Below are 26248 nucleotides of genomic sequence, written 5' to 3' on the forward strand. Positions count from 1 at the left end.
GCAAACAGCATAAATTATTCTGAAAAAATACTTGTCAGTTCACAAAGAAATTATGATGTTACAGAGCAGCTGCTGTTACTTATTTTAAAAATCATTCTATAAACACAAAAAGCAAAATGACTATAAAAAAGTTCTTCACATTGCTTTTATATAGGAATAAGTTTCACTGTTGTCTGTTACATACAGAATAACGTACAGCAGAAGCAGCTACTACAGCTGCTTTTTATAGGATATACTTTAATAGTATTTGAGGAAATAGTACATCAAGATGTTATGTGGTTTAGATGCAATACTATTCTTATTAATCCTTACCTGTGTAGCAGTAATAGTCTCTCCAGGTAAGCTGTCCAGACTAGTTAGAAATACTTTTATTTACTTCGTGATACACAATAGGGACCTGTGAGAGCCATCTTTTTCTGCTCGCTTTGTTCTAAGAGTACTAGGAATGCCTATATGTCATCATCTTAACAGTGCTGTAGAACTGCTAGGAACAGGAAAAGATAAAAACAGGGCACACTGTCTCATCTCATGTTCATGATGAGCTGTCACATCTCTGCTGGAAAAATAGGGCCTTGAACCTTCATTATTAATGCAAAAATGGTAACTTGTCAACAGGTGAACAAAAATCTGTTAATGGCTCTGCTCCTCCCATAGACTGAGTTTATTACACAGACGACCAACTAATGGCATCCTTCTCTCCTCATCCAGAGGTTTATCTACTTCTCACCAATTCTCTTCCATTTCAAGTACTGCTTGTAACTCTTCCCAGCTCCTCTCTCAGGTGAAAAGCCAGGACGTTTTCTCTGTCACTCACGTTCAGTCTGCATCTTTCAGTTCACCTGCCTTTTCTCGGTCTTGGGGAGTCGGAGAAAGGTGAGCTGAGGTGGTGTCATCTATGCAACTGACTGATGTCAACTGCCTGTTTCACCTGTAGACAGATGGTTGGAGCAGTTGTACTGGCCAAGTAATTGCTTGGGTTTCTCTTTGTTTTCAAAATACAGACATTTCCCTGAAGACTGCAACTGCTTAGACTTGAAGGGCCACATGCCTATTCAATTTAAGAAAATTTTCATTTGATCAAACATTCAAAACCTTATCCATTGAAAAAGCACTAGTTTCTGGATAACTTGTAACCTATTGCCCACACATTTTGGTACTAGCAGGACTTCAGGTCATCACTTTTTAACAATGTAGAAAACAAAGCTTTTGCTCTGCAAAACAACCTGGCCCTCCAAGAAACAGTACAAAAAGCACAAGTTTGATAGACTTGAGACCAGCTGAACTTTCACAACTACACCAGGTGGAGGGAGAAATGAGGTTGCTCACACAAGAAGCAAGATGTTCATACAGCCACATTCAAGGGAAGAGGTATCAGGCTATTGATCCTGGTATTAGTCACAGCATCAATAATGGATGATCCAGAACCTGAAATACATTCAGTGACTTTCGATAAAACAAGGAAACATTCTGACAAATGCATTTGTGAAAAAGTAACGAAACCCCAGACACTGCAGAGAGCCCAGGATCATTTTGCTAACTCAGGAGGCAGCTGCTCTTCATTTATGATCATTTTTGTGTTGCAATTTACACACAGACTTGAAAGTTTTAGCTTTTATTAATCTTTGTGTATGTGAGGTTCTGGTACCATCTGCAATCGTCATTATCCAAGCTAAACGGTTTCTTTTTTTCTTTCCCCTTCAAGCTTAACTATGGGACAACTTTATGAGAAGGAAAAGGATGAGGATGGATTCTTGTATGTTGCCTACAGTGGAGAGAACACATTTGGTTTCTGAATGGTGGGTCTTGCCTACTATACCATCCTGCTGTGTATCTTGTAAATAGCTGATCATTTTCTGTTCTGATATCCACAGAAGTTCCTTCTACATACATGCATTTGTAACTGGGTTTGTTTCTTAATATATTGATAGTTTTTGTTTTATTAGACTGTTAAATTATCAAAAAAAAGTTTTGTTTTTGTGCTTTTTTTTTCTCTCATGGCTATGAATTCCCAGAGCCTCACTCCTTTGGGGGTGTTAGGGATACATTTGATGACACTGATTAAATAATATAGTAGTTGGGCTACTGAAACTGAAGAATACACATTTATTCTGTTTTGAGGTGTATAAGAAAAATAAAATAATTCAATTAGTATTTGGAACACTGGATTTGCTAGCTTATCCTAAGCAAAAGCAAGATGCTGATCATGTTGAATTTAGCTAATATGTTCCTCTTTCTCAATTAACAAACAAGAACAATAAAATTGCTGTCACAAACAGGCAGTGCTGTCATTTCTTTACTTCATTTTGACCACAAAGTTATACAGCTGCTTATATTGTTTACTACACACTTTACAGCTGCTCAGCCTTTAGTATGTGGATGACAATACAAGGAAGGAACGAGCTCTCTGTAGGTTACAAAACCAAAAGTGTCAGAGTACTGGACCCAGTAGGGACCCCTGGGGAACACCACTCGCTGCAGGCCTCCAACCAGACTGCACTGCTAATCCCAATCCTCTGACTCTGCCATTCAGCCAGTTCCAAATCCATCTCACTGTCCACTCATCTAACTCACACTTCCTGACCTTACCTGGGAGGATGTTGGGGGAGACAGCGTCAAAATCCTTGCTGAAGTCAAGGCAGGCAGTATGCACCCCTCGCTCTCCATCTACCCAGCCAGTCGTGCCATCATAGGGAGCTTTCAGATCAGTCAAGCATACTTTGGGAATCCGTGTTGACTACTCCTGATAACCACCTTTTCCTCCACATGCTTGGAGATGACATCCAGAATATGTATGTCTTTTCCAAGTAAACATTTTGTAGATATTGTAAGGACATTACAGAACCAAGTACATGGAAGAACAGCTTAACTATACAGCTGACAGGTGTGGCTGACACACCTGAGGGACTGAGACAAGCTTGAGAAGCAGGCCCATGCAAACCTCAAGAGGTTCAACAAGGCCAAGTGCAAGGTCCTGCACCTGGGCTGGGGCAACCCCAGTATCAGTACAGCCTGGTTTGAGAGCAGCCCTGCAGAAAAGGACTTGGGGGCACTGGTGGATGAAAAGCTGGACATGAGCTGGAGAAGAAAGACCTTATTGCAGCCTTTCAGTACTTAAAGGAGGCATATGAGAAAGATGGAGACAGACTTTCTAATGGTTTTAAACTGAAATGAGTGTAGATTTACACAAGATAAAAGTTTGTGGGGTTTGGGGGTTGGTTTGTTTTACAGTGAGTGGTGAAACACAAACAGGTTTTCCAGAGAGGCTGTAGATGTGCCATCCCTGTAAACATTCAAGGCCAGGCTGGATGGGGCTTTGAGCAACTTGATCTAGCTGAAGAAGCCCCTGTTCACTGCAGGACAGTTGGACTAGATGACTTTAAAGGTGTCTTCCAACCCAAACTGTTCTATGATTCTGCTTAATTGAGGCAGACGACTAGAATTAGAAATGGTGCAGGCAAGATAAATAATTCAAGACCAGTTCCTCTAGTTCATGAGCACTACTGTCAAAGCACGTACGCAGCACAACAAATGTAAAGAGGCTTTGCCACAAAACCAAAAAGAGTTGCTATTTGTAAAGGTCTGAACTTCCCTCCAAATGGGTTTACCATAGTTACACAGCTAATTCTGCTTGCAGGCAAAGAGGCAAACCTGAGGCTCTGAACGATGAGGGGGGTGAGCAGCAGAAAAAACATCTACTTGCACACTACAGGAATTCATGCTTTAATATTAAATAACACGGGGCTGGAAAAATAGTATCATTTTGAATTTTGTAAGCCAGCAAAGAAACACTAATTACAGTTTAGATTCCTAATAAAAGTTTTACTTCCATTTCACACTACATGGTGCAGCAGGGTTTAATTTTTTAAAATGTTTCCAGTCACAGTGGAAAATTATAATTTCCCGAGCTTAAATCAAATTCACACTAACTGAAACTCCCATGGAGTCACCTTATGCCTAGAATTATGTGTGGCTCTACAGTTATTTGCAGGTACTGGCAGGACTCCAAAGTGAGAAGGCAGGAGCTCGTGAAATGTTGACACTAGTCTATTACTGAGGCTTGTCACCGTAACAGTGCTGCATGTGCTTACTGCCCTGAACACGTGCTGCTGACTTCAGTAATCCTTTCATTGTTCAGAACTGCACTGCAATGTACAGCACTGCTCTAGCAAACATTCTGTCACTGCTTCTATCATGAATTCCTTCCATCCCATCCCTTTTCCATGGATTTAGTATTAATGTTTATTCTTAACAGAAGTTTTGATTCAGAATTAAAAAAACTGTTCTCATCTGTGATTTTTTTATTACCTGTTATTACTGGAAAATATTCCATTTCCTTTAATTGGAACCTTTAGAGTTTATCTATGGTTATCAAGTAACATTTTTTGCTAGCTGTTAACAAGGGAGTAGGAAATGTTAACTTACAACTGCCAGATAAAGCTACTTACATGCTAGCACATAGATATATTTAAACAATACAAAGGAAGAAGTTTTATTCCAAGTGTTAGGATCGAGGTGACTTTTGGAATACCCTTCATAAGCCTCTAGTCCTCCCCCCCGCCCCCAACTATTCTCTTTAACATCTCTGCAATTACTAGTTTAGATTTAAGAGCCTATCTGGGTAACACAAATATGCTCGGTAAAGCATTTTACACGTGTCCTAGAAATCTCAGTGCTGGTCCCATTAGCATTTGTTTAATTGTCCTCATTAACCATGACTGTGGGCACTTCATTCCCCTACTTCACCTCCTCTCATCTCTGCATTCTACTGTCTGCCCTACACTTTGCCCATCTCTGGTTTTCAGTGTGTTCCAGCAGGAAGGAGTGATACAAGCTAGGAACACATCAGCCGCTGCCTTCCAGAGGCAATTCTTCCCAAGGTCTGCTGACAACGATGGAAGTTTGGTTTGCTACCTCTTCCAAAGCAGAGACCGTGTTATCTCTCTTCTCTGCATTTTTTCCTTCTGACTTTTAGAGCTGTTTCTCAGTATTGCCTACAGCATTTCCTGGCATTTTGGAATTAAACAGATGCAGCATTTAAATACCTATTTTCAATGCCAGAAATGCCATCCAGTTGAGTATAAGATCCTGCAGGCTTAGATCATCAGCCTTTTAAATGGTGCTTTGGTAAACCTTCATCTCTCTCTTCAAACATTCATTGATTCACTCTAGGCTTAATTACATCCTCAGCTCCATCCAAAAAGTGAGGTTAGTATCAGTGCTCAGCATCCCTAAAACTACTTTTAAACTTGACAAGTAGCAGAAAGCAGCAGTCTGTGGTTCACAAGTATTTTACAAATGTATGGGAATATATGACCAGGAACAATCTCTCCTAAAAATCAGGCTCAAATTTTAAGAAAGAGTTAAAAGAATTTACATCATATGACTGCTTATCTGAAAACCATTCTGATGCCCCGACTACAGAACTAGCCTTATGTAACCCATTTTAATATTGCAGCTGGATAGGAAATTAGAACATTCCAGTTGGGTCAGCAGATTCACCACAGACCTTGTTGATTAACAAAGGGGAACTAGGTATGTATAAGGTACAGTTTCTGCAAGATTTCAGGGAAGGACAAAGGCAAACTGCAGGAGCCTGGAAACTTACTGAGTATCTGTTCAGGTACACTACAGGACTCTGCCTTTGGAATGCTATTTACTGAGTTACAATAACCACCACCATTTCTCTTCAGCACTTCGCCCCGTAGCCTGTCTGCAATGCCATCTGTCCATTTTTCATCCTCTGATGATTAATGCAAGTCACTGTACTACGTAATCCCCTGCCCTCCACAAACATATACAACAATTCCCTGCTCACCAATACAACTGGTCTTTCCACATGTTAGTACTGGATTTGAGAGGACAGTCTTATACACACTATTCAAGAAGTTCGTTGTTTCTTCAACAAGAGAGAACTACTGTTATTTGACCAGTCAACCCAAGTGTGAAGTAAAGGGATTTGATGTAATAAATTCTCAGACTGTAATGTGATATGTCCTGTTCAGTCCCACGTGGAGCTCAGTAGGTTGACTGCAAAGGCTGTTTGGAGAACTGCTGTGCCCATTTTTCAAATACAAAACTCTAGTAAGATACCAAAGAACAGAAATCTCAGATCACTAAAGAATTCTTAAGTTCTGTATTATGCACTTCTTTTGTCCTGCCATTGCCTTGTCCAAATATTTTATGAATTGTAGTTTACAAAAGAAAAAGTACAAAAGGGGAGTGTGCTCAATAGCAGTTACACAGTCCTGAACTTGCTCACAGAAAGCAATAATTGGGACAGAAAGTTTAAGGAGGATTACCTGCTGCTTCCCCCCAGCTTACACTGTTGAATGTTTTGCCATGCAGCTGTTATTTGGTAATAAAGCATAAAGACAAAGACTGCCAGTGACGACTGCCAGTCCCCCCAAAGCATCTCCACCTTTGCCAGGAAACAGTGACATAAAAGGCTAAGGCATCTCTGCTTTTAATTAACTGTGTATCGTGGGGAGACAGAGGGATGGACAATGCTTAAAACACTGCAAAGCAGGTAAATGTTTGCCTGGAATTACACAGGACTGACAGGTTTGAACCAGGTAATTCAGGAGGCTTCTTTCCTACCCACAGAAACGAAGTCCTGAAATTAAGAGAGATGCACAGGATATCATAAGTTATATTATTTGACACAGCTTTCTGCCCAGCACTCTTTTGCTTCTACTGTGGCTATATTTAGTAAATAGAAGCTCATAAGAAGGACTCCCAGAAAAAACAAACCCTTTAACAGAACTAGTATTTCCAGTTAGAAGCAATGGGCCTGGGGGACACAGAAAATTCTTCCAGATGCAAGACAAGAAGTGCCAAGAGTTATAAAAATATTACTTACTATACATTAGGGTTGTCCCAGCAACGCAAAACCAACCATAACATTATGAAGAGTGGAAGAAAAAAGGAGCACTTAAATTTTATAATGACAGCTTTTCTTCCATAGCACAGCTTCAATTTCAGTTGACATTACTTCCATTGCTATGGCAGATAGATCAAACATTCAGGTAACAGGGGACAGCACATCACTGCTTCCTTTCTTTCAGCGGCATACACTGCTCAGAACTTCAAGTCTGCAATGATCCTTTTCTACATCTCAATAAAAAGGGAGCTTCAGCTTAACCAAAATAAAAACTTCTCTAAATTGCTTTCTTTTTCACTCCTGCCCCCTTGCAGCACTGGAACTGGAGGGCTTATTTTCCTGGCCCTTGAACTGCAGAGGTATCTGCTGTGCACCCGGCCTTACTGCTGGATTTACACAGCCGCACGTATTCTCATGTGAACTGCATGTATTCCTTGGCATTCTTGACCCAACCTGGCAGGGCTTGGCTACGCAACACTTTCCAGGCTTCTTGATAATTTAATGCAGCTTCCTTGTAGTCCCAGTAGGTTTCTAGAGTCTTCATCCTGACAGAAAACGTACAACAACAAAAACATTTCTATTATCCTATTGGATGTAACATCAAAAAATGAAAAAAACAATCAAACATCTAAGGATATGATCATGCCCTATGAGCTCTTCCCTGCTATTAAGTGAAATTTTCTTGTGCTTCCAGGGAGACTTGGAGAGGCCCAGGCCCTGAAGCTGCTCCATCTAGACACTGTCAGCAGTCCTACAAAAGGAAACAGAACAACTCCTCTACCATGCTTCGTACACACTCTCCAGCAATAAAAGTGTTATTGTTTGACTGTGTGACATCAGGTTACAGAAAGATTCCATGACAGCAAAAAATGTTGAAGCAAAGCGGAAAACGTAGATAGAGATAGGAACTTTGAATTACGTGGACGTAGCCTTGTTTTGCTAGAAGAATGGATATGATTGCTGGCTGCAAAGGGACAAGGACAAACGAGACAGTTTTTCTTTTCCAACACAAAATAATGGGGAAAAGTGAGACAAAGGAGAAGTTTTTTTTTTCTTCCTAAAGCAAAAGGGACTCAGCAGTTTTGGTGCTCTGTTCCCTTTCCTCATGTAGCACCTGCTCCCCACAATCTCATCAGAACCATTGGAAACTCTGCTGAGTGCATTATACCATTGATTTTCAAAACAGGGAAATTCAGGTCTAGTGTAGCTGAAAAAAAGTGCCTCTATGACAATTTCACACAGATTTTTTTCCTTTCCCAGCCTCTTTCATCTCCCTTTGCCAAACAGTCTGTGAGCCACATGTGGGATGTAACGTTTATACATTCAACCCAATATGAAGGGAATATCACAGGCAACGTGACCTTCATCAAGAAAGAAGGGACAAACTACTACAGGAACCCTAATCTAAAACAGTTGAGCTTGAAGAAGAGGAGATTGAGGGGTGACCTCATTAATGTTTACAAATATATAAAGGATGAGTGTCAGGAGGATGGAGCCAGGCTCTTCTCAATGACAACCAATGGTAGGACAAGGGGTAATGGGTTCAAACTGGAACAAAAGAGGTTCCACTGAAATTTGAGAAGAAACTTCTTCTCAGAGAGGGTGGCAGAGCCTGGCCCAGGCTGCCCAGGGAGGTTGTGGAGTCTCCTTCTCTGCAGACATTCAAACCCGCCTGGACACCTTCCTGTGGAACCTCAGCTGGGTGTTCCTGCTCCATGGGGGGATTGGACTGGATGAGCTTTCCAGGTCCCTTCCAATCCCTGACATTCTGTGATTCTGTGAATAGCTAATATGACATGCTGTTTGCATCTTCAAAAAACAGCTACTTTTACTTACAAGGTCACACATTTTATGCAGATGTAGTTATATAGAGTGATAAGGTCTCCCCTCCCCAGGTCCTGCACTTGGGTCACAACAACCCCACGAACACTCCAGGTTCGCGGAAGAGCAGCTGGAAAGTGCCCAGCGGAAAAGGAGCTGGTGGTGTTGGTGACAGCGGCTGAACATGAGCCAGTGTGTGCCCAGGTGGCCAAGAGGCCACCAGCATCCTGGCTGGTACCAGCACTGGTGTGGTCAGCAGGCCCAGGGCAGTGACCAGCCCTGTGCTGGGCACTGGAGAGGCCAAACCAGGAATTCTGGGGTCAGTTTTGGGCCCCTCATGCCAAGAAAGCCCTTGAGGTGCTGGAGCGAGTTGAGAGAAGGGAACGGAGCTGGTGAGGGGCTGGAGCACAAGTGTGATGGAAGCGGCTGAGGGACCCGGGGGGTTCAGCTGGAGAACAGGAGCTGAGGGGAGACCTTCTGATCTCTGAACTGACTGAAAGGAGCTTGGAGCCAGGGGGGGTCGGGCTCTGCTCCCAAGGAACAAGCGCCAGGAGCACAGGAAACGGCTTCAAGTTGTGTCAGGGGAGGTTGAGGTTGGATCTGGGGAACAATTTCTTCCTGGAAGGGGTTGTCAGGCATTGGAACAGGCTGCCCAGGGCAGTGGTGGAGTCACCATCCCTGGAGGTGTTTAAAAAACACATAGATGTGGTGCTCAGGGACATGGTTTAGGGGTGGACTTGGCAGTGTTGGGTTAATGGTTGGACTTGATGATCTTAAAGGTCTTTTCCAACCTAAATGAGGTCGCCTTGTTAAAGGTGGAACAGCTGTTTTCCTTTCATTTGCTGTGGATGCACATTGTCCTGATACAGATCTAGATATACATAGATAGATAGATAAGATTAATTCCACCTGCCACTAAGCCAAGAGAAAGACTCCAATGCCTGGTTGTTCTTCATTTCTTCCTTGCTAAATGTTGCTCTTTTTCCTGAATCTGCCAGCAAATCAACAGCTCTTCAACTCATATCTGGCAGTCTGATTCAATTTAACTACAATACATATGGGATTTTTCTAACCTAGATTATTGCAACAGACCTTTGTTTAGAAACTGTTACAGCAGACAGTAAGGGAAAGCACAGCTAGCACAAAAGCAGGATAGACAGTGAGGAGCAGCTCAGTATTTTCACCCCATTGTAGCAGCTACCAGAGCAGACATGACTGCAGCCTCTTGGGGTCTCATTCTCCAAGCAGACACCACTACAGGATTTAACAGTGGATGCAACAGAAATCTGCATTTTAAACAGCTTCCTCAAAGAGCTGCCAAAATCAAACAGATTTGTTTAATTCATGCTCAACTTCCACATTAAGCTTCTAAGACATTTTCGAGACACATACTGGAAAAATACCTTCAAATTCAAAGTACAACTGCCTGAAAACCTCACATGATTTGACTGTATCTCGGCTTTGGTTGGGCCATTAAGGCTCTGAGCATTAATGAAGAACCTGTGACGTTTTTTTGACAGAAGCAAACACTAGTTTGCTGCCCCAGGCAGAGTTCAGTTCAATCATTACATCTCCAACCTATCCAGGTCTGCCTGATTACATTCCTTTTGTGTCTCTCTTTACTATTTTAACCTTGCCCCTACACTCTCTGTGTGAAAGAGACAATGATTTTAAAGACTGTGTGCCAGAGACATGACAGGTGATCCACAGATTTCATTCTGAAAGGTATCACACTCTTGGAAAAAGCTTTACACTAATCACCATTACACTTCAAAACATTAATGCTGAGCAGAAATGGGCTCACAAGCAAGGCAGCCTGCAAAGAAAAGCAATACTTTCTTCTCAGCAACAAACTTGCCTTTAACCCCATATTCAAACATTTACATTCAACCCACACTGCACTTTTGAGATTACAGACATATGGCACATGAAGAACGTTGACGTAAGCACAAGGCATCAACCAGAACATTACTCATATACAAAAACTAATGAATGGCATCTAAGAGGACAAAAGCTCTCAGATCTTCAATATATAAAAATATGTTGTGAATCCATAGTGACGGGGCCAGGAAGCCATGCTTGCCCTGATTCTATTAGTATCTCCTTCAATGCTTCACATAAAATACAGTCACTGCAGGCAAACTTTGCAATTGACACCAATTGTGAAGAAGATAGAGAATGAAGTCACAAGAGTGAGGTAACTCAATGAGTTCAACTCTAATACAGCAAGCTTTAGCAGTAACATATGTAAGGGTTTGCAGGGTTTGGAAGATTGTTACTGCATTGCTGTGTCCAGCTTGAGAGACAAGATTCTCAAAACATTACCGAAATATTGGAAATTGAGCTTTGTGGCTTTTTCCAATGTCATCTGAGATATGGAAAAAATTAGTCACACAGAGGAAAAGATACAGAAGCTCAATAGCGTAATTAAAGAAAAAAAAAGATCAACTCTTGAAATAATTATGCTGGATAAGTATTTTCATGGGGCAGAAAATACTACTTTATAAAAGGCTCTTCAATCTGGCAAAGACCTAACAAGCATCTGTGATGTGCCATATAGAAAAGGGTTTTTTAGATCAGAGGACCTAACTGTCCCATGGGCCCCCACGCAGTGGTAGGGCTATCGCAGGAACCGTTTCATGTACAAGCTTTAAAAAGAAAATTCAGAAGGAAGCAGGAAATTGCAACAAAATTCTTATCAAATGTGTTTGTTTGTTTTGTTTTAATTGGAGAACAGCAGTAATTGAAACTGCACCCGTCCCATGACAGTTGCTTTCACTAGGCTGATACTTCCTTACAATCACTCACAGTCACTCCAGCAGGAAATGTTGAGCAGTCACCTGGCAGCATCCTTTTGTTTCTCACAAATGAACACTGGCAAAAACTCTTAAACATGAAGCCCAAGCAAAGGTCCTACACTTTAGTCTAGATATTTAAATGTTAAAGCCACCTGACAGTCCTTGCACTCCTCTGTACAACAGCCCACCCCTCCAGTCTGGTGTCGCTGGGACTGGAATCATCCATGCTGCAGACTGAATGGGAAGGAGAAGGAAAGCACGATCTTAATTGTGATGGCTCCTGACTGCAATTTAAGATAAAAGAGGATCAGTCATCCATCTAATAAGCTCAGCAAGAAACTCAGGGCAGGTTTATGTTACAAATTCTCCCTTAGATTCAGGCGAAGGGTTGCACAGCCAGCCACACCTTGCACAAACAGCAATGCCTGGTGACCCCACATGGGGCACGCCACTGTATGACAAAGGAAAGCTTTCACTTCCTCAGGTGATGAACAAGGCACTTTTTTTTTTTTTTCTACCAGAAGGGAAGAAAAAAAACCCGCAACAATGCAAAAAACCTCCTTTGCCATACTACCACCAACAGTGCATCACCATTCTTTTGACAGTGAGCACAGAAAACATGAAAAGAAAAAAAGATGGATACATGTACTAGTAATTTCAAAACATTAACATGAAACAATATGTGAGAGGGAGTCATCAGAAGAGAATGAAGTATGGCAGGTAAGAGGTTATTAAAAAGCAAATAAAATTTTAGATAGCATAGCCAGAGAGATAAGCGAGAATTTAAGTAAGGTACAGAAGACAGAGATCACAGAAATTATCAGAAAAGACAGTGGAACAGCACAATACAGCACTGTCTTGTTCTTTGTGAAGAAGCAGCTAATGCCAGCCAAACACCACTTCATTCTCACAGTTTCAGCTGAAAGCAAATGAACTTAATCCTGACAAAAGCAACTGCTGAATGTTATGCTTAGCACCTTAGCTGAGCTACACCACTGCAAATTCCTAAATTCCTTGTAGGAGAGCCAGGAAAGTTAACCCTGCCCGCAGTGATTCTCTGGAGAGGAGTGATGAATGAAAGAGAAAGGAAGGCATAAAAAACAGAGAAGTAGCTTTAGACAGAGGAAAAACAAAAGAACATCAGAATCAGTATACTAGCTCCATGTAAAGCTTTAACTGCCTCAGTATCCCAGGTCTGACGGGGACAACAGCAGATGAAGGGTTAAGTGAAAAATCACCCTTGTCCTAATATACCCGACAACTACCACGACAAGTTGTTCAGCAAAGTTTAAAGGACTACAGAATTAGCTGCCCTTGATGGAGCAGAAAGGATGGGAGGCAAGAGACCACAAAATGGACTAGAAGAAGCAGGGCAGCAACTTAGGGGCAAAGTGGGAAAAGGAACCTGGGTGACAGTACAGCACTACAGCTGGCCCTTTGCGGGAGGAGACAGCAAGATACATTTGAATGCGAAGAAAATACAAAACTGGGTTAACAGTTAAATACACAGGAGTTTAGAGGAAACAATTTGAGGGTGTGTGACTTCTTATCTGAAGTCCACTCAAATTCAGACTGCAAGGAAGAAAAAGGAAGAAAATACATCAATATTTTATAAAAAGGAAAAGGAAGAAGGAAACAGCAAAGATTTTTTTTTAATTTTGCTTTTTAAGTGAAGAGTAGGAAAAGTAAAGACTTCAAAAGCAAAGCAACTGCACAAGCTGGCTGGTGAGCTAGCACCTCTACTGTATAAGCAGAGTTTGTGCAGCCTAGATATGATGCCACATCTGCAAATCAGCTGGACCTCATCAGCTGAAGCCCAGACAGAAAAATGGTAGAGGACAAAAAAGTCAAAGGAAATTACAAAGCCACTGGAGTCTAGAAAAGCCCCGAGGTAAAGTGACTTTATGTAAGCAGCACGGGATCAGCACAATGCGTCACCTACCCAATAATGCACCAGCTCACACTCTATCCTGCAGAAATTATGATGGCTAAACAAGAGAAAACAAACTCCCACCCAAAAGAGGCTAATAATTTTATATTTTAAACTGAATTAAGGAGAAAGTGCACCCTTATTTACAGAATCAGCTGAAACCATTTCAGCAATAGCACGGCTCATGTTGGCATCAGAGATTCAAAACAGTTATGAGACACGTCTATAGACACAGAGGGTAACTGCAATCTTTAATTCACAAAACTCAAAAGCAAGCGAGATCAAATAACTAAAGACCCAGGGTACACTTACTTTGGCTAAGTTCCTCTCATTTAATGTCTTGGGCTCATGAAAGACAAGAAATGGCCTGTCTCCCCTGCTTCCAGCCACACATCCCTCCTACTTGCTTTGTGTGGGTTTTATTATCTGTTTTAGCTTTCCATGAGCTAATTCAGCTTATTAGTCCAACAGAAAATACAGAAGAAAAGGAAACTGTTTTCTGCCACCTTAGCTGGTTGAACTGGCTCCCCATGAGGTTGGAGAAGTGCTATTGATGAAAGGGAGAAAACAGCAATCTACAGTATCAGCAGCAGAGACTGCTGCAGGACCATCCTCATCAGCAGCTACAAGCAGCTAAATTAGCTTGACAATTGGTACAATCGCATCCCAGAGCTGGTGAAACCATACTTGCAAATGAGTCCAAAAGAAAATAAACCTTGCAAAGCAATGGATTTGGAACCTTCAACATTTCTTGGAATCTCTACATCAAAGTGAGAGAGAAGTTTCTGTATATATGAAGCTATGCCCTGCTCTACGGTAGCTATTTTGGCTGGAATACCAACAAATACGTAATGCATGCAATGCAATGCCAGACTGGATGATAACCACAAGAAACTTCAGTCTGATAAACCAAACTTGTTTCTAATAATGTAACATAAACCTCCAAGCATGGCTTCCTCAGACAAAAGCTTCTTTCTGCTCTTTCCAGGTCGTCTCCATCTATGTAACATCTGCATTGCAGACAGAGCTGACACAGTCTCACTCACGAGCTCTTACTCCATCATACACTCAGATGAAAAAAAATTTAGCATTGACTTCTCTAAAAAAATATACTTTTTTTTTTTTTAAACTCAAACTCTTCCTTCTTGTGAAATAAGGTGGGTTGGACTAGATGATCTCCAGAGGTCCCTTCCAACCCCAACCATTCTGTGATTCTGTGAAGTGGCATTTGATTAAATTATTAAACACTGACCAGATATCAATAACCCCATGAGGATTTTGGGATGGAGGGTCTGAACACTACCAGGGGTACAGTGCTGCACGCAGCTGATATAAACAGCTCACGTTTTCAAAAAAATACTACCTCCTCATCTCCCTCTGCACTCCTTTGTCCTGGCTGTGCACGGCCACTTGAACCCAGAGGGGAGAAAAAGGAAAAAAAAAAGTAGAGTTTTCTGTCCAGACAGCAAGTTGAAGAGGCTTAGAGGTGCCTCACAGACACCAGATCCAGTGCAAGAGAAGGACAAGGCTCTCTTGGCTCAGGAACAGTGTTTACCCTTCTGAAAAGCAGTAAGCCTTCACAAGACATCAGCTGCCTCAAATTCTTACCTTAACTCCACACAAACAATCCACCTGAAATTTCTTCTGCCCATCATTAACGCATGAGATGCGATAGTTATTTCTCCAAGGTGATTAAAAAGACCAAAAAGAGAGTCTTCCTAACCCATCAAGCACATGCTGTATTTTTCAAGTATCAGATTTTAACAATGAACTCATCTAAGGTGAGATTCATGAGCAGATTCTATCATCACAGCATTCTTGAGTTTCATTAAGATACAAATCAGTCTTCTAAATATAACAAAAATGTCTTTACCGGAGAGTGTCTGGTAGATCCTCTTGTGAAATACTTGTCACCAGCTTTTTGAACATATGGAAGAGTTCCACTTTACAGATCTTGGATCTGATGGGGAAAAAAAAAGAAAAGAGAAGAAAAGCAATCAGAAATTCTGACAGAAAAAAGAAATCAGAAATGCACTGCTCACAGCAGTACATCCCAGCTGAACATTTCTGATATAAGAATCATGTTCACTTCTCAAAGAATGTAAAAGTTCTCCACAATTTATCTTTTCCCACTCCATCTGAGCTGCCCAGCTGCCTTTTCCCTTTGTTTTCAATGTCATATTGACAAAGAGCTGCATTGCTGCCCTGTCCCAGCCAGCGCTGTCAGTTTGCAGAGAACATTTTAACATCCCCAAGCTGTTACCTGTGTGAGACTGCACTGTCCTGTCAGCTCAGAACCGCAGCAAGGTGCAGCCAGGACCAGGCCCAGAACTGATCAAACAAGCACAGAAAGACCCCAAAAGCTTGTTCAAAAAAAAAAATTAATATTATTCAGAACAAATAACATAATCAGAAGAAATATCTGGAGTAATGTTGCCCTTTTCACAATGGTGACGAGGACACATTCAGCAACAGCTGCAGGGCAGTTAAATACAAAGAGAGTCATAAAAAAATACAATGAATCAAAGTCTGAAAGGTCTTTTGAAGATACCATATGCATCTGTGGGTTTTAAGTCCTTTTCTTTCCTCAAAGAGAAGGTAACAAGATGAGTTGCTTATAAAGCACAGTTTGTATTTGAAAGCCCCAGCTATATTCTCTATTTAATTACATTCTTTTTATACACTTGTCTTCACCACAACTGGTTCAGGTCTCCAATATGTGCAAGCTGATTCTCCAGAAGCACATGTTCTTTAAGAACCCCCAAACTGGCATGCAAAGATGCTCTAAAATGTCATGTTAATCTGTCAAGGGTTTATATTGTACGTTTTGGTGTCTGAGTTAATATAGCACTAACAAAAGCACATACCAGACATCTACTTAAAAATTCCTTTTAGTCAGCTTTACCTTCCTTCATATTTACTGTTATCTAGCACACTGAGAGGGAAAAAACCCTAAACAACACCCCCCACCAATCACCCTGAGATTCCACAAGGGGACAACACAAACAGGGTAGAAACAAAGTCTTGCCTATTATTAAACACGCCTCCCAAAAAGGCTTTACTCCTTATTTACATTATAGAAGTTCCTTTTGTAAATGTTTATCCCAAAAGCGTAAACAGTTTACTTATTCCTTGACAGTTTCAATCCTGATTTCCTAAGGAAAACAGTCCTTTGCAATCATACAGTCCTGTAGGCTCTGTAATAACTTTTGAATGTTTTAGCGAATATCAAGCACATGGAAAAAAAGAGAAGGATCTCTCAAGAGTAATTAAGTTCCTACAGTTTTGCACAAACTTGTAGCTAGCTGATGGCTCTACAATTTTAATACTGCTGTCTAACAAATGTGAACCTACTGAGGAAATGGAGCTGGTTGGCTTGTTTAATCTTTCACATGTTTTCTGGAATTTGTTACACACCACATATTGGAAACTAATATTCTACAGCGCACATAAAGCCTGTCTCAGAAGACACACTAAGTCACCCAGGTCACCTGTGCTAACAAGATGTCAGGATTATATTCTTTCTCCCAGAAAGCCTGGGAAAAATAAACAATACGGCCACGGATAAATTGGTAATAGAAGCAGCCAAACACCAAAACGTGACCCCAACCCTCAAGCTGAACTTCCACAGACCAGAGATAATTTCGGTCACCTCACCTAAACTGAGGAAAGTGTAGAGAGATGGAGACATTTGTCTGCTGAAGTTTACAAGTAATTCCTCTCAACCACAAGAAAAATACGTAACTGTTTCTTTAAACAGTAACAGTGGATAGAAGGCCATGATGTTTCTTAAAGAGCACAGTGTCAAGACAACAACTGGAAAGGTGACATGTTTTGCATTAGGAATCTATTGTAAGCATTTCATAACATTTTCAAACTTCAAGGCAGAAAGTCACATTTCAAAGCAACACCCAACAATCACACATCCAGGTCAGCTGGCCAGACCTGTAACACACAGACTTCCTTCATAGCCATCAACCCAAACGATACAAAGCAAAAGTTCTACTAACTTCATCAATAAATAAGCTGTCTTCTAATAAAAATTCATCATAGTCCCCCACCACCATTATCTACAATGGTCTCTTTAATCAACAGTGACAAAGAACAGGATAAACTTGTTACCCCTAATTCAACTTTAGTCTTTCCAACATGCCCTTACACAGTGACTCTTCCTCTGCTCCCTGCCTTTTCCCTTTTTCCCCACTCGGTGGATTTCTTTCTTCTCTGACAATGCACTACACATCATATGAGCCAACAGAGGCACGTATGCTAACAAATTAGGGATATGCATCCAGATATCACAACATTCTCACACCTGCTCTGCTGGCTCCCAATCCTCTTCTTTGTTGTTCCCTGCCGGACACCATCCGAAGTGACATCCAGAGGCTGCTCAGGGACCGCGCTCCAACTGATAGCTGAGGAACAACAGAGATGTTCTCATCACAAAAGCAGAGCTTAACAGCTCCTTTCATTCTGTATGGATATCATGCTGCTTCCCAAAATAATTCAAACTATAGAGAGGACCGTGTTCCTCTAGGGCCAGTACTCTAATATCTAAAAGAACTGGTAAATTCTGTTTAATAAAAAATTGTATCTATACACATACACAGAACTTTCATCTTAATCAGGTCCTTCAAGAATCCATGCCTCTAAATATTTGGCCTCCAGCTTTCTAATTCTCCCCTTTTTAGGGGTATTCTACTTTCTTTTGTGCATCCTGTCTGGAAAAGGTAGCATATTAACAGACACAAAACTGATTTACATGCCCAATCTGTCCCCCATAGCCTAACCAAAAGTTCCTTTAACTTCTTGTGCCTTGAGGCAATTTTTGTTCCCCAACTTCTCCCATTTCTGCGTTCCTAACAGGCAAAGCAGTTGCACATGCATTAACTCTAAAGACAATTTTCACAGCTTCTCTCCTTTGTGATGCTGTCTTGCTGTTCAAGATGCTCAAAAAACACACCATATTATGGAGACTGGTTATGTTAATAACACTTGTATTATGATTCCACTGTATGCTGCAATTGCCATACTCTGCTAAGTGTAAAGTGTACTTGCATTGTGATTCAGGTACAATGCTATATCACTCTACTATATTAAAATTGTGTGTAATGTCAAGTAACATTAAATACATACAACTGGTATTAAACATTAAACCCTCCACATGTAAAGTATCTAAAACCACCTGGTCAGAGGATATCAGATTCTGACAAGCAGCTAAAAATTTACTCAAAAATGAAATTATTTTCTGTTCTTTCATTTAGTCACACTAATTGCAATCTTCAGAATCTTAAACAGAACACATTTTTCTTTTCAAAAGTGCCAGGTGAAATGTTCGTACCAAACAAATTTCAATACCTAGTGTAACAGTCCTGAATTCAGAGTTTATTTTAGTTTTCACCCCCTCAAGAAAAAAAATCAACTTTCATAATTTATACATGCGAAAAAGTGTGATAAAGCATCACTCATTTTTATTTAACAGAATTACCTGAGTAACTGTACAGAAAAAAAGGCATACAGAGGACTTTAGTCACAGCTGGCTTCAGATTTTTGCTAAGTGAATTAGCACCATTTTTCAATGATGGATTTTGTTTCCTATCTCACAGAATCAAAATCTTTCCTGGCACCTCCATAACTCCAATTTAATTAATCTGAGTTCTTTCAAGGAACCCTTTGTTCCCATTCTATTTTATCATCAGCTCCATCATAGCAGAGTAAGTTCCCCTTCCATCTGACAGAGGAACACGCAGCAGCAGAAGGCAGGCCGTCTCAGTTTACAGAAACTGCTTAACTATACAAACACTGCGGCAGTTCCACTGTTTTTTTTTTCCCAAACGAGACCATGTTGCCACATCACAACGTGACTTGCATATTCATTCATCGCCATGACAAAAAAATGCAACGTCCAAAACCTCTATCAATGAAAACACTTACACTATACTACTCTGTATTCTTTCTACGTTTACAGATTTCTGGAGCAATTACAAGCACAACTCAGCTTGGCAATTCTTCTGTTCATTACCAAAGAGAACGCGAAACTAACTGAAACAAGAAGTCTCTTGATATTTTTGTTTCCTTATTACTCTCAGAACTTTGCTTTCTCTGGTTATTTTCCATCTTTCTTTAGATTATAAATTCTTAATGGCATCAACCAAGTGTTTATTCAGGCTGAAAGCTCCCTGCATGGAACTAGAGGCTGAGCTGAATATTATTATTAACAATTAAGTTCTGGCCTGAAATTAAAGCCATGCTGTAAGCCACACTTTGCCTCTAGCACTAGCAATGAATGATGTTCCATTTTAGGAAACCACCCAAACCACCTAATTTCTATTTGGACTTTTGCACGCGGTTATGCAACCAGCCCAAGTTAACTCACCTGCACTGCAAGGAACAAGTTTTGTTTTGCTGTGAGTCTGAACCTCCTGAATTGCCTGACGGCTGTGTTCAAACTGAAGACCCGACTGCAGCAGCTGAACCTCCTGGGCGAGAAAACCGTCTGGTAAAAATGAGATGTGCTGACACCTAAAGCAAACATGGAAAAATGCAAGCGATTTTAAGCCTGGTCTTCCCAAACAAGCCCATTTTCAGCAATTTCCCCTTCATGATCTAAGGCATGTTATTTTTACATTAAAACTGAATTGAATACGAGTCACAGAAGAGAGACAAGGAGGTTTGGGAGCATTCTTCCCTTCCAAAAAGTATTTGCTAAAAAAAAAAAAAGCCACAGTTTATTAAGACCTTGTCCATCCTAGAAAAACTACGATGAACTAATTTTAAAAGGTCTAGTTAAAAGCTAGCATTATCAATATAGATAAGGTATACAGGATAAAAACTGCAATATACTTCTGCAACCACAATGAAAAACAATAATCTTAACATATTCACACAGTCAACCATATTACAACTGTTTTTATGAATCTAAGGGTTCATAATCAAAGATAAGAAAGAAATCAAATAGACTTACAGTTCCATGTACAGTCTCACAGTGGTTACCCTAAAATACCATTACTCACGGAATGGAGTATTAACCTCCTGGAAAAATTTAAGTTTGGATCCAAGCTTAGGAAGACAGTGTAAAGTAAACTGGTTTTCCTACAACTCCCTTCAAAGCAAGTTTAAAATACTGCATCTTTTACTTGCTGGAAAGTAAGTCTGAAAGTAGTGTGTCTAAAATCAGCAAAAGCTTCAGAAGAACTAAGAAGTTCATTTAATGCTAAGTTATAAAAAGGCTTGTGAAGACAAGCAGAAAGACATCCCTCCCACAGTGCAAAGGACGACCTATACATTCATTTGGAGTCACTTCTGTCAGATTGTCTTTGGGATGGACAGATTGGGGAGCTTTCAGATTTAATTTTAGGAATGGTCCTGCTGAAATAAAAGCTGCTTTTGCTCCCCAACACAATTCTATAAAAGGGAACTTAGAATGACACTGTGGAGTATGGAGAACTGAATAAATTAAAACTTCTTTAGACCCTGCTTGAGGAAATAAAATCGGGAAGAGAGCAAGAAAAGTTCAACTTCACGAAAAAAGCTTCACTATGCTGAGTTTCTGTCCTTCCAGCTGCTTTTTCTGCTGGAAGGTCTCCAGAAAAACTCAAGTGGCTTATGGCTTCTCATTATTCTGTGAAGGGAAACCAAGGGGATCCTGAATCTAATGGAAATTCTTTGTGAATCTTCATCTGACCTATCAGCCGTAGTCACCTTTTCTCCACACTACACAAGGCTACTTTCCGGAAATATAAGTTTGCAGAAAGTCATGTTCTCTGCAAATGCCTTTGGTGCAAAGTCCCAATATTTGCATGACATGACACCTTCCATAACTCACTGACTCCTTGCAAGCTATCCAATTCCCAAAGGAAAGTACTTACCTTTCAATAATTGCTCTCCGCATGGCTTCTTGGCTATACGGACACTTCCCCACTATAATTGCTGACAGATACACTGGATACTGCAGGAAATGCATCAGAAGAGCTCCTTGACATCCTAACACATTCCAGCGAGCCAGTTTATCACTGCAGGACATGGAGCACGTTCTGTCTCCACGACCTGGCTTCACTCGCAATAACCCCACACAGTGATAGCCCAGCCCAGGTACTCGGGCATCAGTCAGCTCTCCGGGTACACATTTTGCTCCAGTTCTATAAACATCTATCACCTTTGGTCTCCCTGCAGCAGTGTCCTGATTAGCTGTTTGCATCTCTGCACAACAGCCGTAACTCTTTGGATCTGTGTTGTCTTCTTGTTCCACAGATACCTGCTGAACAGCCAGGTCTTCAGTGATTACAGAAAAATAACCATCATCAGTTTTCATCTTCTTGATTGCATGATTACTCAGTGTTTTCTCAGATTTCCTTTTATCTTCTGGACTCAAATGATCATGGTTACTTCTATGCTCTGCTGATTGTCCAACTGCATCACTTGGCTGAGAAAGATGGTTCTCTGGTTCACTAATTGGAATAATAGAAGCATCTCCACCTAGAACAAAAGAAGTGACATCAATATTGGCCAAACCCGCATCTCTCATGACTGGAACACATCACACCAATAATATTACAGCTATTATTAGCTTCCACAGATTTGCAATCAGGAAAATTTAACTATGAGAATGTCCTTTTCAAACAAGGTTGCCCTGTACAATGATTAATCAGACTTCACTGACATTTGACCCAAAATATATTTAATTTTGAGTTTTGTGTTCTACCTAAGAAATAATCAAAAAAGCAAAATTTAAAACAAAAATTATAAAGCAAAAGGTATCAAAGGCGCTTGACAGACTACACGGAGAGCTGAAGACTCACAGGAAAACCAGTCTGATCTAACTAAACCATACGAACCTCAAAAGAATTATTAAATAATAACATCTCAAAAAAGGATGGAAATTTAAATCTGTATCACTAAAACAAGCTCAAAACCAAAATTCCGAAGCTCAGTTCAAAACAAACAAAGCCTGACAGGCACATGAGGAAAATGCAGGCCGGGTGCTACTCTTGCTATTAGCTTGGAACATGCAGATTCCATTTGTGTATTGCATTATCAGAGAAAACCGTTGTAACATATTCCAGCAATGCTGTCAAAATAACGAAAACGTATGAGCAATTAATTCCCGATGCAAAACACTGATTATTTTGAGAGTGCTTAGACTTCCTTGGTAATAAAGAGTTGAAGACCATGCTGGTAAGAATATGGTAACATCTGATAAGCTGGTAGACCAAGAGGATGCATTCCTGCTTTTTGCTGATACTCATCTTTGTGTGTTTTCAAAAAAACAGCACCTCAAAGAGCATTTTCTGTGACAAATGGAAAGTTGTGTTCCATTCCATAAGAAGTTATGGGTTGGACTGGTGGTTTGGGAATGGGGCTTTTTTTGTTTTTTTGAGGGGTAGTTTGGTATTGGTTCTTTTTGTTGTTGTTTGTTCTGATTTGGTTTTTTTTGTCTGCTTTGTTCATTTTTTTTGTTTTCCTTGTTTCGTGGTTTGGGTTTTTGTGTGCCTGGCTTTGTGCTTTTGTTTTAGGAACTGTGGTAAATGTTGATGTTTTTATTAAAAATTGAATCCAAGGAGACAACCTATAGAGCAAAGCAACCAGGAGATAGAACAGAATCTCTGACAACTATGTTACTTTCTGGAAATGAAAATAGTAGCCTTTATTGTTTAAAGAGAAACATCCCACTATATAATGAGCAGTATATCAGATTTACTGAGTTCTAATTAATCATATCCAGTGAGACAAAATGCCAAATGTATCTGTGGAAGACCAGTCAATACATCTTAGGGCACATACTGATGACATGAGTTATTGCCCCACTGTCACCTCAGACCAGAGAGAGACCAAAGAAAGGCAAGGGGCAGAAAAGATTCTACAAGCGGGAGCCACGACATTGGTTCCCTCCAGCATACTCACATGGGGTATGACTGGAGAAGAAAACAAACATGATATTCGGTTTGAGTTTCCATTTCCCAGTTTCAGTTCCCGGAATAAAGATATTGCATTGCTGATGGGAAGCTGCCAGCTGCACCTGGTGGAGAAGGTACCTGTTAGGCAGAAAGTTTTCATGAAACGTATATGTCATTTTTGATGCATGGGAAAACACCAGATTTAGATGCCCACTTGTTCTTTCCTGACAAAGTCTGTGAGGAACCAATCAGCTGTGCTTCCAGAGATAGATGGCATCCAACATACTCCCTAAACACAATCACTGGGACCTCAAAGGGTTGGATTCAGTGGTGTTAACTACCTCCTCAAATCATACAACTAAGTTCCAACTCATCTGATGGTGTGAGAGTCACTTTAGTGGCATCAAACCACAAGAAACATCCTCGTGCCTGCAGCATTACTATCTTCCTGGCTCAGCTCCTTGAACCAACTTATTCCATGAGAATAAGAGGAGTGGTATGTGGGAAACAGCACAAAGGCTGTCCTTGACAGCTGGTCATCAGAGCAGCATTGGCATCACATGAAATCAGATCCTAATTCTTCCTGCAGAGGCTCCACAAGAAAGAGGAAGAAACAGACTTTTGTGAGAGGACCTTAACACCATTTAGAAGTGTAAAAATGAGGTTAAACTCCTGGTAACAAAGGGGAAAAAAAAGCATTGCCTACACTGAAGTAATACTGTCTCTTTCACTACATTCTCACCCCTGAAGCCGCAAAATCTGGCTATTTCAGCTGTAGGTCAAAACCATTTGTATTGCAACAACCAACCTCAAGTGTCACTGAATAACAGCATGTGAACTTCATGCCTCACCTCTGGAAGCTCCTTTTAGCCACAACTTCAGCATGACTGTCATTCAGAATGTCTCCTAAAGCAACAACCAAATGAGAACACACATTGTTACCAAAAAGGAGATTAACAAAGCCAACAGGATTTGACAGATCACAGTTCTCTGGCTGCCTAAGTGCCTATCTTCTTGACAAGGTGAGCTCTGCCTTTCACTTCTGGCTTCAATCCACAAGTCTGAGCTCAATGCCTTGGACATTTTCACTGATTTTATGATACTAGCAAGAAAGAAGGTAGCATAGGTAGCCTACTCTTGGATTTTACAGCATACTTACCATTTTTTCTCATTTTGTTTTGGCCAATACATTTTGTTCCAGTTCCCATAGCAACAACCTCCTTCCTTACTAAAAAAAAGAAACAACATTAACTGAACGAACTATCTCCAGAAGCATTGCTCTCATACAGTCATTCTGGTAAAACAACACACAGAACATTGTGTAGAAGGGAAGGTACAGGGAAGTAGGCATGTGGCATTCCAGAGAGGAAACACTACCAGCTGGAAAACTGAACTTAACAGGCAGAAGCACTGGTGCTAAGAAAAGTCTATGATCCCATAGCAGGACTGCTAACCCAGGCCAGGCAGCACACAGTGGACAATGGCGTAGGATTCCTCAAACACAGGACAAAGAACCACGGGACACAATTGCATGACAACATGGAAGCGCCACTAAGGGAAAAGAAGATGATGGTGAACTAACACAAACGCACAACGTAATAATGCAGTCTGTTAAAGGAGAGCAAACAGAGACCTTTCTGGGATTCTCTCAAATAGTAGCCAGGCACACTCTCGCAAGGGTTTACATTAGGAATGCAAGTCCTGTCTAGACTTTCGGCACTTATTGAACAGCCAAATGCAAGTTTTCACCTTAGTTACAGCCTGGGAAGAACAGCATTTCACTATAACCACCTCTTTCCAGACAGGAAGTCTAAAAGCTTTTACAATCACAAAAAGAACTTGGGTGGAGACAGAAATGGAACAGGAAGAGGTGTATTTTTTTTATTTTTGAAAGTATCTTGGAGACGGGGAAAAAAAAAAGAAGGCATCAAGGACTGACATGTCCTTTCCCCCTTTGCCCCTCCCACCCCAATCCTCACAACTCATTCTTACCCTGAAGATTCCCCGGGGACGCAAGACCCTCTCTTTGGGTTGCGGACTCCACTTTGACAACAGCTGCTAGTGAAGTCCATTCCCTGCTTGGATCTGGTTTCCCCTGCTTAGGGAGTCTGGTCTTATAATGCAGGTAACACAGCTCAGCAATTTCATCAGCTGTCCATATGGCTCCTGGTGCAATCGCAGATTCTAAACAGAATTGGATTCCATCACAAGAGATTAACAACCCCCGTCCCTTCAAACCCTACGGCCTTGCTCTGCACAACACTCTCCTGTACCAGATTCCAATATCCAAGGCCCTTTCAGGTTTATTTACAAGACGTTTTCAAAATCGCTCGCACTAAGCACCGATGCTGGAGCCCGTACAGCCGCAGCAGCTGGTGAGGTTGCCGAGCTACACTCTGCAGCGCTACCGCACACACCGCGCCCCGGCCCCGTGCGGGCCCTGCCCCGCACCTGAGGCCGCCGCGCTCATCCCGAGACCTCCGGGCCTCCCCGCCACCGCGGCCGGGGCACGCAGAGCTCCGCAGCCCGGGCTGCCGGCGCCCCGGACGAGCTGCTGCAGCGCTCAGGCGTCCGCCACACCGCCCTGGGCGCCGCCGCGGTCACCGAGGAGCCGCCGCCAGGGTCCGGTACAGCCGCCGCTCCCCTCGCGCCGGTGGCAGCAGCGCGCAGCCCGCCTCCCCCGCGCACGCGCAGCCCGCCTCCCCCGCGCACGCGCAGCCCGCCTCCCCCGCGCACGCGCAGCCCGCCTCCCCCGCGCACGCGCAGCCCGCCTCCCCCGCGCACGCGCAGCCCGCCTCCCCCGCGCACGCGCAGCCCGCCTCCCCCGCGCACGCGCAGCCCGCCTCCCCCGCGCACGCGCAGCCCGCCTCCCCCGCGCACGCGCAGCCCGCCTCCCCCGCGCACGCGCAGCCCGCCTCCCCCGCGC

General features: G+C 41.8%; 2 protein-coding genes across 3 annotated transcripts in view; one reads left to right on the top strand and one right to left on the bottom strand.

Annotated features, from left to right (window-relative positions):
- The window catches only part of GABARAPL2 (GABA type A receptor associated protein like 2), a 5301-nt gene extending 3026 nt beyond the window's left edge, over positions 1 to 2275 (top strand). Inside the window, exon 4 of the mRNA XM_065848178.2 lies at positions 1703 to 2275. Coding sequence (XP_065704250.2) covers positions 1703 to 1793 — 91 coding nt within the window. The 3' untranslated portion in view covers positions 1794 to 2275. The remainder of the gene's footprint in view (positions 1 to 1702) is intronic.
- On the bottom strand, positions 128 to 26013 carry ADAT1 (adenosine deaminase tRNA specific 1). 2 transcript variants are annotated; one of them, XM_065848167.2, is made up of 10 exons: positions 25774 to 26013; positions 25315 to 25506; positions 24482 to 24550; positions 24174 to 24228; positions 23330 to 23460; positions 21298 to 21904; positions 19806 to 19951; positions 17745 to 17844; positions 15303 to 15389; positions 128 to 7425 (listed from the first exon to the last, which is right to left on the bottom strand). In XM_065848167.2, exons 1-10 carry the CDS (start codon positions 25790 to 25792, stop codon positions 7293 to 7295), a joined length of 1539 nt encoding a protein of 512 aa, XP_065704239.1. In that variant the 5' UTR covers positions 25793 to 26013; the 3' UTR covers positions 128 to 7292. The 2 variants fall into 2 exon arrangements, with proteins under 2 accessions (XP_065704239.1, XP_065704242.1); XM_065848170.2 differs by lacking the exon at positions 24174 to 24228.
- Between the last annotated feature and the right edge of the window lie 235 nt (positions 26014 to 26248).

The sequence above is a fragment of the Patagioenas fasciata genome, chromosome 13 (assembly GCF_037038585.1).
Source record: "Patagioenas fasciata isolate bPatFas1 chromosome 13, bPatFas1.hap1, whole genome shotgun sequence".
NCBI classification, from domain to species: Eukaryota; Metazoa; Chordata; class Aves; order Columbiformes; family Columbidae; genus Patagioenas; species Patagioenas fasciata.

Coding starts and splice junctions, on each gene's coding strand:
- ADAT1 (XM_065848167.2), bottom strand. Junction 19,952..21,297: donor CGGAGAGCAATTATTGAAAG/GTAAGTACTTTC, acceptor TGTTTGCTTTAG/GTGTCAGCACATCTCATTTT. Junction 17,845..19,805: donor ACTTGTTCCTTGCAGTGCAG/GTGAGTTAACTT, acceptor GTTGTTCCTCAG/CTATCAGTTGGAGCGCGGTC.